The 16,024-nt window shown below is 33.9% G+C and overlaps 1 protein-coding gene across 6 annotated transcripts in view; it reads left to right on the top strand.

Moving 5' to 3' along the window:
- The window catches only part of ECT2 (epithelial cell transforming 2), a 62,754-nt gene that overhangs the window by 24,083 nt on the left and 22,647 nt on the right, over nt 1–16,024 (top strand). For 4 of the 6 annotated variants that reach the window (XM_061193428.1, XM_061193427.1, XM_061193429.1 and 1 more), the window contains exons 14-19: nt 5,945–6,013; nt 7,156–7,266; nt 7,916–8,012; nt 9,943–10,024; nt 12,529–12,607; nt 13,000–13,119. In XM_061193428.1, coding sequence (XP_061049411.1) covers nt 5,945–6,013; nt 7,156–7,266; nt 7,916–8,012; nt 9,943–10,024; nt 12,529–12,607; nt 13,000–13,119 — 558 coding nt within the window. Of the gene's footprint in view, nt 1–5,944; nt 6,014–7,155; nt 7,267–7,915; nt 8,013–9,942; nt 10,025–12,528; nt 12,625–12,999; nt 13,120–16,024 lie in introns of all 6 variants that reach the window. The other 2 variants (XM_061193425.1, XM_061193426.1) reach the window with 2 other exon arrangements.

Below are 16,024 nucleotides of genomic sequence, written 5' to 3'. Positions count from 1 at the left end.
TCTGATGAGATAAAATTGACATATAACATTGTATTAGTTTTAGGTGTACAACATAATGGATTGATATATGTATGTATTGCAAAATGGTCACCACAATAAGTTTAGTTAACATCTGCCACCACACATAGTTTTTTTTTTTTTCCTTTGTGATGAGAACTTTTAAGATCTACTCTCAGCAACTTTCAGATATACAAAACAGTATTGTTAACTATAGTCACCATGCTCTACATTACAGCCTAAGGACTTATTTTTCTTATAACTGGAAGTTTGCACCTTTTGACCACCTTTACGCTTTTCACCCACCCTCCTCCCCCTGCCTCTGGCAACTACCAATCTGTTCTCTGTATCTATGAGGTTTTTTTTTTTAAAGATTCCACATGTAGGGCTTCCCTGGTGGTGCAGTGGTTGAGAATCTGCCTGCCAATGCAGGGGACGCGGGTTCGAGCCGTGGTCTGGGAGGATCCCGCATGCCGCGGAGCAACTCGGCCCGTGAGCCACAATTACTGAGCCTGCGCGTCTGGAGCCTGTGCTCGGCAACGAGAGGCCGCAATAGAGACCCGCGCACCGCGATGAAGAGTGGCCCCCGCTTGCCACAACTAGAGAAAGCCCTCGCACAGAAACGAAGACCCAACACAGCCATACATACATACATAAAAAGAATGTAAGCAGACAAGAATAGCATTAAAAAAAAAAAAAAAAAAAGATTCCACATGTAAGTGAGATCATATAGTATTTGTTTTCTCTTATCTCACGTAGCATAATGCCCTCAAGGTCCATCCATGTTGTCACAGATGGCAGGATAACCTTCTTTTCATGGCTGAATAATATTTCATTGTATATACCACATTTTCTTTATCCATTAATTCATTTATGGACACTTAGTTTCTTTCCATGTCCTGACTATTACTAATGCTGTATTGCTTCTTGATTATCATGCTGTAGATTTATTCTTTTAATATGTAAATGAATACACCGTGTAAATGTGGCTTAAGTTTGTACAGTTTTTCATATCATCTTATTGGTATGGTATTCCTGGGAAGCACTGGTATCTGTATTTTATAGCATTGCATAGTGGTTTCAGATATGGACTGTGGAATAAAGTAGATTTGGGTTTGAAGTAAGGTAACTTTAATTGCTTCAGTTTTCTTATCTGTAAAATGGGGATAGTATCTGAATCATGGGTGGTTGTGAAATTTTTATTCTCAATTTTTACATTTTTATAAGTCACTAAGCATAGTGCCTAACACTGAGCATTCAATAAATAACAATAGCAATTCATATTACCAATAAACTAAATTCAGAAGGCAAGTAAACTAATGTTTAGATGTTTTGTGAAGGACTAAAATCATTTTTTACCCACTGTGTTTACAACCATTGTCTGGCACTTAGATTGCTGTCAGTAAATATTTGCTGAACATTGGTCATGCTACTTTTAAATGTCCAAATCAGGACTGGAACTTAGTGTGTTTTGTCATCCTAGATATCATGTGGATACCTTTAGCCTTATTCTTAATTTGCCTCCAACTTTTAGCATGCTAATATTTAGATTAAGTTGAGAATTTTTGAGATTGTTATGAACACCTCTTTTCCTGTGTGTGAATTTTTCCTTTTCAGGGCTAATCACCATTGGTCCTTGATGTGCAAATGCCTGCTTTTGTATGGAACTATGATGAACAAAAGAGAAAGGAAAGGGTTGGAGGGAGAAGGTTTTCTTTCTGTGTTTATGCTTTGTTATTTGTTAATTTAGTGTAAGTACTAAGGTACCTTGTACTTGTTTCAGGAACAGGTGTATACTGGGAAATCTGCTAATTTGGTGTATTGTGAGCTAAGCAAAAGAGAAACCCATCTTGTATAAAAATAGATGGTAACAGGACAGAAGAAATCTTAGTGAGGAAGAAGAGAAGGAAGGAGCTTAGCTTTCTTAATCCCATCTGCTTACAACTTCCTCTACGTTTGCAATATGCTTTGGGAGCTATGCTCTATGTCTTAGAACTATAGAGTTCTCCTTTCTTATGGCCAGGAGGTAACTTTGGGAGCATCCGATGGAGAATTGTGTAATGGACAAGGAGGAGACATGTCCCAGGGTCTGTACGAAACTGAGTCAAGCATATTCCTACAGAAACATTGTAAGAAATGGTGGCACTATGAATAATGCTCTTTGGGGCTTGCCTGCCCACCTGACTCCCCGTTTCTGATGGGGAGAACTGTGGTATAGATCAAGTAGAATGACATAGAATCAGGAGTCAGACAAGCCTGAGTATGAATGCTAGTTCACAACTGTGTGATTTGGGACAAATTAATGTCTCTAAGCCTTAGTTTCTTTACTTAGTCCCTGAGCTAACAGTTGATTAGGGCAGAGATCTTTATTTAATCAACAAGCACGAGGATTTAAAGGTTAACCAGAAACAGTAGACTATTTTTCAGATCCCCTAGAGATTATTTTGCTTTCTGATAACAATATTCTTATATAAGTATATGCAACCATCCTGTAATTTTTTACACTTTAAAAATGTACCACTAGATTATATTGGCAGAGCTATAAGTTTTTTTTTTTTGCATCACAGTTTTCCAAATATCTCCCTTATTTATATTAAATACATAGGAAAATATAGTTAATAATAGCTTATTGAGCACTACTATAGGGTTAGGGTTAGGGTTTCTTCTAAGTGCTATACAAGTATTAACTAATTTTATCCTTTATGAGATAGGAGTCATTACTATCCTCAGTTTTCATAATAGAAAATTGAGGCACTTTAAGGTTAAGTAACTTGCCTAACAGCACAAAACTAACAGGCTCTAGAACCAGTATTTAAAACTAACTGGTCAGTGCCAGAATTCACTACATTATATTGTTCCAAGATTAGTCTTATATATAATCTTTTTCTTCTTTTGTTTCTTTCAAGTGCAATTTTAAACAGTTAAATCTTAGTTCTTGATTCTGTGAGCTGTTAAATTATTCTTGCTTGAGTTCACCTTTATGCTATTGGAAGTAAATTTTTTCCCTTTTGGCTTTTCTGAATCTGCAGAATATAGGGTAGTGGTTCTTAAATTATTTGGTCTCAGGGTCCCTTTTCATTCTTAAAAATGACTGAGGAACTTATGTTTATATGGGTTTTATCTATTGGTATTAACTGTTTTTGAAATTAAAACAAAAATTGAATAGTATTTTTAAAGATGCCTCAGTTTTTTTAACAGCTTTATTGAGGTACATTTTACATCTTTAAATTCAACCTTTTTAAAAGATATGATTCAATGATTTTAATAACTTTACCAAGTCATGCAACCACCACCATAAATCCATTTTAGAGCATCTCACCTTCCCCATTAAGATCCTTCATACCCATTTGTAGTTAATCCCCATTCCTAGCCCCGGGTCCAGGCAACCACTAATCTACTTTCTTATGAATTTGCCTTTTCTAGACACTTCATATAAATGTGAATATATAATATGTGGTGTTTTATGTCTGGCTTCTTTCACTTAGCATATTTTTGAATTTCATCTATGATTTAGTACGTTAGTAGTTTGTTCCGTTGTGTGGCCAGATAATAGTCTATTATACGGCTATGCTACATTTCTTTATCCATTCACCAACTGATGGAAATTTAGGTTGTTTTCAGTTTTTGGCTGTTATGAATAATGCTGATACGAACATTATGTGCAAATCTTCGTTTGGGCATGCTTTCATTCTCTTCCGTAGATACTTAGGAGTAGTAGAATTGCTAGGTCATATTGGTAGGCTTATATTTAAAATTTTTGAGAAACTGCCAGGTTTTTACATCATTTTATATTCTCACCAGTAATGTATAAGAGTTCAGATTTCTACACATTCTAGCCAATACTTATCCTTTTTCTTTTATAGCCATTCTGGGATGTGAAGTGATTTTGATTTACATTTCCCTAATGATTAATGATGTTGAGCATCTTTTCATGTGCTTGTTAGCCATTCATATATTACCTTTGTGAAATGTGTGCTTAGATCTGGTGCCCATTTTTTGGTTGGGTTGTTTGTTGTCTTACTGAGTTGTAAGAGTTCTCTGTAAACTATAGATACAAGTCCTTTATCAGCTATGTGTTTTGCAGATATTTCCTCCCAGCCTGTTGTTGCTTGTCATTTCATTTATTTAGTGGTGTCTTTTGAAGTACCAAAATTTTTAATTTTGCTGAAGTCCTGTTTATCCATTTTTTAAAATATAATGTGCTTTTGGTGTCATATCTAAGAAATGTTTTCCTAACTCAAGGTTTTGAAGATTTTCTCCTATATTTTCTTCTAGAGGTTGTATTGTTTTAGCTCTTACAATTAGGTCTAGAACTGATCTTGAGTTCATTTTTGGCTGAGGTGAGGGTTTAAGTTCATCTTTTTTTGTGTGGATAACCAATTTTAAAAACATACGTTAATAAATTTAAAGTAATAATGACTCATTATATGATAGCATAAATAACATGTTCTTTTTGAAAAATAACTAATTTCCAAAACAGAAATAGTGAGGAGTGATGTTGATTTATGGTTTTTTTTTTTCTGTCTGGCTTAATAGAAGACTATTTCTCCTGCCTACTTCTTAATTCATTTTGTTGCAGTATCACACATCATATATATAGCCTCTAGAAAACTCTGTTGTATCCTTATGAGAGAATTAGAATTAAAAAGTCAAATAATGCCTTAGTATTGTAATAAAAATAGTTTAATCTCATGGATCCCACTAAAAACGTGTGTTTGGGGGGGTCTGCATATAACACTTTGAAAAGCTCTTGTATAAGTTTATTGATTAATTTCTACTTTAAAGTCACTTTTAGGATTTCAATTAGGGCATGTCATTTCTTGGCATCTCATTTTATCATCTTTTGTGTTTTATTTTATTATCCTAGAAAGCTTTTAAGTGTCTTCTAAATTTTTGCAAATATGTAGTATTTTAGGATGATGATTGAGAAATTTTATAGGCCAGGGATTAGGAAACTATAGTCAGTGGACCAAATCCAGCCAATTTAGGATTTTGGTAAAGTTTTGCTTGTTTTGGTAAGGAAAGTTTTATTGATACACAGCCACACACAATCATTTATGTATTATCTATGGCTCCTTCCACTCTACAAGGACAGAGTTGAGGACGTGTGACAGAAACCATGTGGCCTGCAAGCCTTAAAATACTTACCTTCTGGCCCTTTAAGTAAAGTTTGCTGACCCCGTTATAGATTACAGTTTCTAATGGCTGATGCTTCAGCAGCAAGATCAAAAGTAGTTTTCTATGATTAATTAATTCTATAATTAATCACACCATCAGCTTTATAGTTAATAATTAGAAAAGATACTGAACTACCACATCATACTGGGAAGTTAGACTTAGTCTTCTTTTTTTTTTTAAATAATTTATTTTAAAAAATTTATTTTTATTTATTTGTTTTTGCCTGCGTTGGGTCTTTGCTGCTGCGCACGGGCTTTTTCCTAGTTGTGGCAAGTGGGGGCTACTTTTCATTGCGGTGCACGGGCTTCTCATTGCGGTGCACGGGCTTCTCATTGCGGTGGCTTCTCTTGTTGCGGAGCATGGGCCCTAGGTGCGTGGACTTCAGTAGTTGTGGTGTGCGGGCTCAGTAGTTGTGGCTCACGGGCTTAGTTGCTCCACGGCATGTGGGATCTTCCCGGACCAGGGCTCGAACCCTTGTCCCCTGCATTGGCAGGTGGATTCTTAACCACTGCGCCACCCAGGGAAGTCCCTAGACTTAAGTCTTATTGACTTGACATTCTTGATATTTTCCTAATTATTTTTCAAAGGATATATTCCTCATAGTCAAAAAGTTAATTTCTTGTTGAGGAGAAAGAATGTTATTAATTGTTATACACATCAAATTAAGATACATTGTAAAGTGCATCTTTCAAATGAATATCTTAAATATTAAAAGATGTTAAAGGGATTGTCAAAATCAATCTCCTAGTCCCATTTTGTGTTTTTTCAGGATGATCTTGAAGACCTTATTGTTAATTGGGATGAGAGCAAAAGTATTGGTGATATCTTTCTTAAATATGTAAGTATTTTATTTCTTTTTTAAGTTTTCAGATTAAAGTATCATCTCAACAAGGACTGGCAGGGAATGAAAGTTACCTGTTTAAATGTGAGAGCTTTTTAAACACTTTGACATAGTTGTGTTTGTAAAATATATTGGAAGTGTTCTTGTCTTCTGAAACATGCCTTCTATATACAGTCTAACACTTTCTTGATAGCTCAAGGTCATCATTAGGAACACTAATTGTTGTATTGTGCTACAAACATTTTACTATATATCATGTTATTTGCCTCTTATAAATAACCACAGATTAATGATTTTTTTGAAATTTTCAGTAATCAAGTTTTAGTCATTTCTTTCCTTAGTTGATAGCAGTTTTTACTGTCTTTGTGTCTGCATAGAAGTTTCTAATGAACTGTTTCGTCTCTAAGATAAGAACAACATAGTTTATCAAATAAAGTATATTAATTTTGGATGAGGTGCTGTGAATAGGATTTATAAATTTCGGTCTCTTGGGATATGATTTATAAGTTTCAGTGCCTTGGATTCTTGCCCATTTACTTTTGTTTTCCGAGGTCTCCTAACTTTAATCTTTACCCTATATCCCTTAGATGTTTTTTTTCTGGTTGGTTGAGAATTCCAAATATGCAAATTATTGTCCCATATCTTTTTGATACCTGTTAGTCTCAATTAGTCAAGACATTTTCCTTTTTTTTGTTTTCATTTTACCTAAAAATTACCAGTACAGTTGGTCTTTTAATGGTGGTTTGGATCCTTCAGTAGATAATAGCATGTTCTTGGATTCTGCATAGATCAACTATAATTACTATATTCTGAATATAGAAGTTTTAAAACTTTGTCATGTTTATATCAATACTAAAAGCTTTAATATACTTCTTTTTCTTTTTGAGTCTTTATTTGCTTTTCAGGCTTTAGGCTCTGGGTACCAATTGATGCATTTTGTTTAGCAATTAACTCAGTAGTTAGTGAAAAGTTTATAAAATAAATTCCTGTATTTAACTTGAGAAGAAACTTATTTTAAACTTTTATTTTGGGTCCAGTATGTCAGATTTTGACTATTGATTATTCAACTTTAAGTTTCATTGACTAAGGGTAACATCCATTACCAATTAATGTGTTTTTTTTTTTTTAATTGTTGCTAGTCAAAAGATCTGGTAAAAACGTACCCTCCCTTTGTGAACTTCTTTGAAATGAGCAAGGAAACAATTATTAAATGTGAAAAACAGAAACCAAGATTTCATGCTTTTCTGAAGGTAATGTACATTTCTTTCAAATAAAAATCTAAGGAGTTCATTAAAATTATACTTTTAGTAAAAATGTATACATGTAAGAACACCTTAATGTTATCTGTTAACTTTAGCTTTACCTGAGAGTGGCAGTGATGTTTGGCTTCACAAGTTTTGACATGCTACAAGCAGGATCCAAGAGGCAGCTGAATGAATATGAATGTTGTCTGTGGTTTTTTTTTTTTTCTTTTTAAATTTATGCATGTTTTAGTTCTCAAACACCTCTAAAAATTTTCCAATGAGTTTTGTTTTGCTTTTAATGATTTTTTTTCTTACCAGTGCCTTACTTTGTTTATCCAAATGGTATGAGCATAATTAATATTTTAATTTTGTTTTTTTTCTTTTGAATGGTGTAGTTGTAATAGAAACTCAAATGAAATGTATAAGAATGCTTAGAGAACTCACTCTCTGTTTAAGGTATTAATCCTTGGCTTGCCAGGAGGCCATTTCAGGCCTTGGGGGATTATTTAGCCACAGTAATCTGCCAGAGAACAACTGCCACCCTACTTCTCCTGTTAGTTCTTATCAGGGCACAAATGATAAAAGTGTAATCTAATAAATGTAATCTTTGCAGAAAACCTTTTAAATAATTATTGAATAAATTAATTTCTTTCAGATAAACCAAGCTAAACCAGAATGTGGGCGGCAAAGCCTTGTTGAACTTCTCATCCGACCAGTACAGAGGTTACCCAGTGTTGCATTACTTTTAAATGGTACTTGTCTGATCTGTTTCCAGAAAATTTTGGATGTTTCTATGGAATTGTTTTGTTCTAAAAAATTTGAAAATTTTCTTATTTTCAAAATGCTCTTAGGTTTCAGCTTTAAAGCTTATATCTTTTACATAGGAAATATCTTTATGGATAATCTGAATAATCACTGGTGCTACAAAAATTCACTCTGGCCTAAAATGCTTTATTTGTTGTGATGTCAATTATATTGACTAGTATTGTACTTTTTGTCTCTCTGCTAAAAGTCTTCTTATATTTCATGGTGCATCACTAATTTCACAATCAGTTTACATCCACACGAAATTCACCCACAAAATCACAAGATCAGAGATGATTAATATGTCTCAAGTTATTTAGTCTTTTTCTGAATCTTAGTAAAAGTTCTTTATACTTCATTTTATGCTTTTTTTTCCTACATTGTGCAGAACACTCTTGAAACATACATCCATTTATTCTAAAACTTAAACTACAGATATCAATGAAAGGGATTTTTATAGCAGAGTTAATTTTTATGAATAAATGTGAATAAATTATGCCTGCATGAAAAGAAAGGCATATTTATATGCTTTTATATTTACCTGACTAAAGTAGTGAATAGTTTTAGGACAGTCAATTTTTTTTTTTTTTTTTTTAATTTATTTATTTATGGCTGTGTTGGGTCTTCGTTTCTGTGCGAGGGCTTTCTCTAGTTGCGGCAAGTGGGGGCCACTCTTCATCGCGGTGCGCGGGCCTCTCACTATCGCGGCCTCTCTTGTTGCGGAGCACAGGCTCCAGATGCGGCTCAGTAATTGTGGCTCATGGGCCTAGTTGCTCCGCGGCATGTGGGATCTTCCCAGACCAGGGCTCGAACCCGTGTCCCCTGCATTGGCAGGCAGATTCTCAATTCTCACTGCGCCACCAGGGAAGCCCAGGACGGTCAATTTTTATATTTTTTAAATTTAAGTATGAAAATTAAATTACAAATAGGAATAAGTATAATAAAGCATTTTGGTTCCCAAACCTTAACTACAATAGTGTGTGTAGCAGATAAGGAGGCTAAGTTTGTGACTGTTTAATCTATTATTGTCTTTAAAGTATATTGGTTAAACTATGAGTTATGGTTGTAACTACAAAAATTGATCATTTTTATTCTCTTTGAGGTTATCTAATGTAGTTTAGAATTACTAGCATATAAGATGATTTCCCCAGTCTTTAAAAGCTCTCCTGTTTTACAGATTATAAGAAGAATATATGAATATATGAACTTTTAACTTTACAAAGCAGGGTATTTTTTTAATTTATCTTCATTATTGTTTCATTAAGTACTTATAGGAATCCCATCAAATGTTGTCCTGACTAAAATGAACTTGATTTCTAAGCCTTTCTTCTATCATTCCACTTAAAAGATTAGGTGGGCCTGGTATTAGGGAACGAACAGTTAGATGGAACATTATAAGCAACTTGGATAAGAAGAGTCAAAGTGTAAGCATCTCATGAACCTACAAACTAAACAAAACCGTCTCTTGAGGACACCAACTGCTCTCTGTGATGGAGCCATGGACCCCGCTATGAAATATAGCATATATAGTGATTTCTTAGCTAATTGAGAATCATGTGTTTTCCTTTAGCACTATGGAGAGAGTTTGAAGAATCTGGGAGTCCTCAAGCTTTACTAGAAGGGAATTGAAATAGTGTAAGAAAATCTGTTACATATTCTGGAAATTTAGTCAATGAAAAAACATGGAAACTTTAATACATTTAAGAAGAGAGCTCTTAAAAGGGAACATTGCATAAAACATTTTTAAAAGTAAAAGTTAGATATTATTTTTAAAAAATTAATCAACCTGTATCTATCAAAGTGGACAGCATTTTTAAGTCATAGTTGGAAAACCACTGAATTTTTTTTAATCATAGAGAAAACATTTTATCATTACAGATCTTAAGAAGCATACAGCTGAAGAAAATCCTGACAAAAGCACTCTAGAAAAAGCTATTGGATCACTAAAGGAAGTAATGACGTAAGTACATTATTTCAATTTTTTATTTCTCCTTAGATTTAGAATGGAATTGGTAGAACAATTAGAATCATAAATGGTGAGAAAAATATCAATAGCAAAATTCTGTAATAGTATCTAAATTATTTTATAGTAGTGTAGTCACATATTAAAATGTTAGAGGTATTGTTAAGCATACAATAATTAAAAACATATTTCTGAAGGTATTGAACTATTATGCAGAGAGTAACAATGGTTTAGAAATTTGAAAATGTTATAAATATACTAGTAGACATTTTCTTCATATACCTCCAGTCTTAGCTTGTTTTTGTCTTCATATTCTTATAAACTACCCAAATGGAAATTGGGAATTTGACCATGATGAAAAAAAGAAGTTTATAATACTTTTTTCACATTAGCTTTGACTTTTTGTTTCTTACTTTGAATTCTATGGAATTAAATTGATACGGTTTGTTGGAGATGTATTAAAAGTATAAACTCAAAGAAATTTACTAGGGAACTTGATTGTTAAACTTAAGCTGTTTACTGTAGGTTTAACTTGGAGACATAGCACTGATCAGAAATGATTTTTTCCTGACTAATATGATCAGAATTGAAAACTCTGTTGCTGTTCATTGTTTTGCTTTATGAAGGGCGAGGGCATTTCACCTCTTTGAGCTTTACATATAAGCATATTTAATACATCTAAATGATTTCTGAGATTCCATGAGGTGCTTCTATGTGAAATAGCGTTTCTTAAAAATACTTGCAAAGGAGCTCCTAGAGAGAAACGTTACTAGCTCTAGTGAAAGGATCCAGCAGTAGTATAATGCTTAAATTAATGAATACCAGCTTCTGTTGCTGCTGAAAGCATTATGCATATTTTGGCTTTTGCTTATGTTTATATATTACATGTTAATCAGCCAGCCTTCATGCTTTTGCTTTGTTATTTTGGGATCAGGATAATAGTGTTTTTCAACACTTTGTGGTTTAACGTACTCACACATTATTTTCCTTGATCCTTTCTATGAACTACGAATTAAGCAGTGAGTGCTAACATATTTTCATAAAAGAAAAAAGCTTTTAGTTTTGTTGATTTTTTTCTATTATTTTTATATTCTCTATTTCATTCATTTTCACTCTGATCTTTATGATTTCCTTTTTTCCTGCTTGCTTTAGATTTAGCTTGCTCTTTCCCCCGCCCCAGTGTCTTACAGTAGAAGGTTAGGATACTGATTTGAGATCATTTTTTTAATTGTACACCTTTTTTTTTTTCCACTTCTTTAAATTTATTTATTTATTGATTTTTGGCTGCACTGGGTCTTCGTTGCTTTGCATGGGCCTTCTCTAGTTGCAGCGAGCGGGGGCTACTCTTCATTGCGGTGCGCGGGCTTCTCATTGTGGTAGCTTCTCCTGTTGTGGAGCATAGGCTCTAGACGTGCAGGCTTCAGTAGTCGTGGCACATGGGCTCTAGAGCACAGGCTCAGAAGTTGTGGCGCACAGGCTTAGTTGCTCCGCAGCATGTGGGATCTTCCTGGACCAGGGCTCGAACCTGTGTCCCCTGCATTGGCAGGCAGATTCTCAACCACTGCGCCACCAGGGAAGCCCCTAATTGTACACTTTTATAGCTATAAATTTCCCTTTAAGCATTGCTTTAGTCATATTCCATAAATTTTGTGTTTTTGTTTATCTGAAAGTATTTTCTAATTTCCCTTGTGATTACTTCTTGACCCATTGGTTGTGTAGGAGTGTTTTGGCTAATTCCCACATATTTGTGAATTTTCAAAGTTTCCTTTTGTTATCAATTTCTCATTTCACTTCATTGTTTATGGAAAATATACTTTGTATTATTTCAGTCCTTTCAAACTTTTTGAGGCCTATTTTATGGCTTAACCTGGAGAATGTTCCATGTACACTTGAGGAGAATATATTGTGCTCTTTTTCATCATTTTACTTTCAGTCTATTTATGTCTTTGTATGTAAAGTGTATCTTTTGTAGACAGGATATAATTGGCCTTGCATTGTTTCCTGTCTCACAGGAATTGACTTTCAGTGACTTGAGAACCCTGTTTCTTTATACTTTGATGGTTTTTTTTTTTTTAGTTGTTTCAGGCAGAGTATATTTTTTTCCTCCTTATTCCATCTTGTCCAGTAGTCTTGATTTTTATTTCAGTGAAATGATTAGCATATGACTTAGGAATGATTTGCATAAAACCTTACCTGAACTTACAGTTAGATTATGTTAACCTGAAGTTTATACCAGTGTAATGTATTTTAGGAAGTGTATAGTGAGTATAGTTTTAAAAAAAGACAGAATATAGTAAGGACTAAAGCAAAACATACTTTCCTGAAGGGTTGTATGAAATTTTTTTTAATGTAGTGGGATACTTTTAGGGAATATTTTAACTGATACAGGTATCAAAATTAAGATAGACTCACATGGAAGGATTTTTGTTTGTGACACGAGATGTATGTATATTCAATTTTTATAGTCTGCTGTTCTAAAAGTAACCTTATTAATTTTTCAGCCATATTAATGAGGATAAGAGAAAGACAGAAGCCCAAAAGCAAATTTTCGATGTTGTTTATGAAGTAGATGGATGTCCAGTAGGTATTCATTTTTGGTGATTGTCAACTTACTTTCTTTTTCTTGTTAACAGTTGACCCTTGAACAACTGGGAGTTAAGGGCACCAGCCCCACCAGTGCAGTAGCAAATCTGCATATAACTTTATAGTTGGCCCTTTGTTTCTGTGGTTCTGTATTCATGGATTCAACCAACCGTGGATCGTGTAGTACTGTAGTACTTATTTATTGAAAAAAAAACTGTGTATAAGTGGACCAGCACAGTTCAAACCTGTGTTGTTAAAGGCTCAACTATATTTAGATTCTGCAGTTATAACATAAACAGAATCTCAACACAACTTTCTTTTAAATTTTAACTTTTAAAAATTATTTGCTATAAAGTAATCTCTTTTATTAATATTTTCAATCTATTCAGGCTAATCTTTTATCTTCTCACCGAAGCTTAGTTCAGCGAGTTGAAACAATTTCTCTAGGGGAGCACCCCTGTGACAGAGGAGAACAAGTAACCCTCTTCCTCTTCAATGACTGCCTAGAGGTAAAGTTGTCCTTAATACAGTATAATAACACTGCTGTTTTGGGTGACTTCACTGAATGTTTAAAACCAAACTTTGATTTAATTACAATAACTTTAAATTAATTTAATTAAGTGATTAAAGTAAATAAGCTTAAAGTAAAGTGAACTTAGTCACATTTTTTTGATGAGACTGGTTGTTGATTTAATACTATTAATTGAATGCTTTTAGGAGAAGACCTAATATGAAGAAATGTGATGATTTTTCATGACTTCAAATCCAAGTCACAATGAAAATTTAGTTTATTTGCATGCAAATAAATGCTTAGGTGAAGAATTTTAAGAACTTCTTGTATCTGTGTATATTTCTTCAAGATTTACAAAATAATTATGAGTTCTTTTTGAAATTTAAGTAGATTTTTCCAGCAAAGAAATCACTATTTTGTTGAAGAAGGAGATAACTTGATTATTTAATATAATGAATTTATAATCCCCTGATTTCTTCCTTAAGTCTGCAGGTTTTAGAGTGAGTTAATGGTCAGTTTATCAGATGTGGTGCAATGATTCTAATTCTAAAATTCTTACCTATCCACGTTAAACTTTTTCCCCATTTTACTCTTACAGGCAGATTGAATTATATTTATGTGCTTTTTCAACCCCTTTCTTTCATTCTTTTATTCGTGTATTTTTAATCAACTAAACAGTCTAATTGTAGGATATAAAGGAATGTATTTTCCTTCATCTCAGAAGATAGAACACATTCTATCTTCTAATGATAAAGTCATTAACCAGGAGACTCATTTGACATTTGTGTTATTGGGTAACTTTTTGTTGCATTCATTGAAGTGATTTGATGTGTTGCCTTTTTCTTTAAAATTTATACTTCTTCCTCTTATTCCTTTCTACTTCACTTCTTATCTAGTGCTACCCTCTTGTATCATGCACATTAGTTGTTTTTTTTTTTTTTAACATCTTTATTGGAGTATAATTGATTTACAGTGGTGTGTTAGTTTCTGCTTTATAACAAAATGAATCAGCTATACATATACGTATATCCCGATATCTCCTCCCGCTTGCGTCTCCCTCCCACCATCCCTAACCCACCCCACTAGGTGGTCACAAAGCACCAAGCTGATCTCCCTATGCTATGTGGCTTCTTCCCACTAGCTATCTGTTTTACATTTGGTAGTGTATATATGTCCATGCCACTCTTTCACTTCGTCCCAGCTTACCCTTCCCCCTCCCCATGTCCTCAAGTCCATTCTCTACGTCTGCGTCTTTATTCCTGTCCTGCCCCTAGGTTCTTCAGAACCTTTTTTTTTTTGTATTCCATATATATGTGTTACCATATGGTGTTTGTTTTTCTCTTTCTGACCTAACTTCACTCTGTATGACAGACTCTAGGTCCATCCACCTTACTACAAATAACTCAGTTTTGTTCCTTTTTATGGCTGAGTAATATTCCATTGTATATATGTGCCACATCTTCTTTATCCATTCATCTGTTGATGGACAGACACTTAGGTTGCTTCCATGTCCTGGCTATTATAAATAGAGCTGAAATGAACATTGTGGTACATGACTCTTTGTTTTTTTGGGTATTTTTTTTAATTTTTCAATTTTATTTAATTTATTTTTTTATACAGCAGGTTCTTATTAGTTATCCATTTTATACATATTAGTGTATATATGTCAATCCCAATCTCCCAATTCATCACACCACCACTTTCCCCCTTAGTGTCCATAACGTTTGTTCTCTACATTTGTGTCTCTATTTCTGCCCTGCAAACTGATTCATCTGTACCATTTTTCTAGGCTCCACATATATGCATTAATATACAATATTTTTCTCTTTCTGACTTACTTCACTCTGTATGACAGTCTCTAGATCCATCCACGTCTCTACAAATGACCCAATTTTGTTCCTTTTTATGGCTGAGTAATATTCCATTGTATGTATGTACCACATCTTCTTCATCCATTCATCTGTCATTGGACATTTGTGTGTACTGAAGAATCCTTGCATTCCTGGGATAAACCCCACTTGATCTTGGTGTATGATCCTTTTAATGTGCTGTTGGATTCTGTTTGCTAGTATTTTGTTGAGGAATTTTGCATCTATGTACATCAGTGATATTGGCCTGTAGTTTTCTTTCTTTGTGATATCTTTGTCTGGTTTTGGTGTCAGGGTGATGGTGGCCTTGTAGAATGAGTTTGGGAGTGTTCCTCCCTCTGCAATATTTTGGAAGAGTTTGAGAAGGATAGGTGTTAGCTCTTCTCTAAATGTTTGATAGAATTCGCCTGTGAAGCCATCTGGTCCTGGGCTTTTGTTTGTTGGAAGATTTTTAATCACAGTTTCAATTTCAGTGCTTGTGATTGCTATGTTCTTATTTTCTATTTCTTCCTGGTTCAGTCTCGGAAGGTTGTGCATTTGTAAGAATTTGTCCATTTCTTCCAGATTGTCCATTTGATTGGCATAGAGTTGCTTGTAGTAATCTCTCATGATCCTTTGTATTTCTGCAGTGTCAGTTCTTACTTCTCCTTTTTCATTTCTAATTCTACTGATTTGAGTCTTCTCCCTTTTTTTTCTTGGTAAGTCTGGCTAATGGTTTATCAATTTTGTTTATCTTCTCAAAGAACCAACTTTTAGTTTTATTGATCTTTGCTATCGTTTCCTTCATTTCTTTTTCATTTATTTCTGATCTGATCTTTATGACTTCTTTCCTTCTGCTAACTTTGGGGTTTTTTTGTTCTTCTTTCTCTAATTGCTTTAGGTGTAAGGTTAGGTTGTTTATTTGAGATGTTTCTTGAGGTAGGATTGTATTGCTATAAAGCTCCCTCTTAGAACTGCTTTTGCTGCATCCCTTGGGTTTTGGGTCATCGTGTTTTCATTGTCATTTGTTTCTAGGTATTTTTTGATTTCCTCTTT

Source organism: Eubalaena glacialis, chromosome 6 (assembly GCF_028564815.1).
Source record: "Eubalaena glacialis isolate mEubGla1 chromosome 6, mEubGla1.1.hap2.+ XY, whole genome shotgun sequence".
In the NCBI taxonomy this organism is placed as follows: Eukaryota; Metazoa; Chordata; class Mammalia; order Artiodactyla; family Balaenidae; genus Eubalaena; species Eubalaena glacialis.
This window is presented reverse-complemented; position numbering and strand designations above follow the sequence as displayed.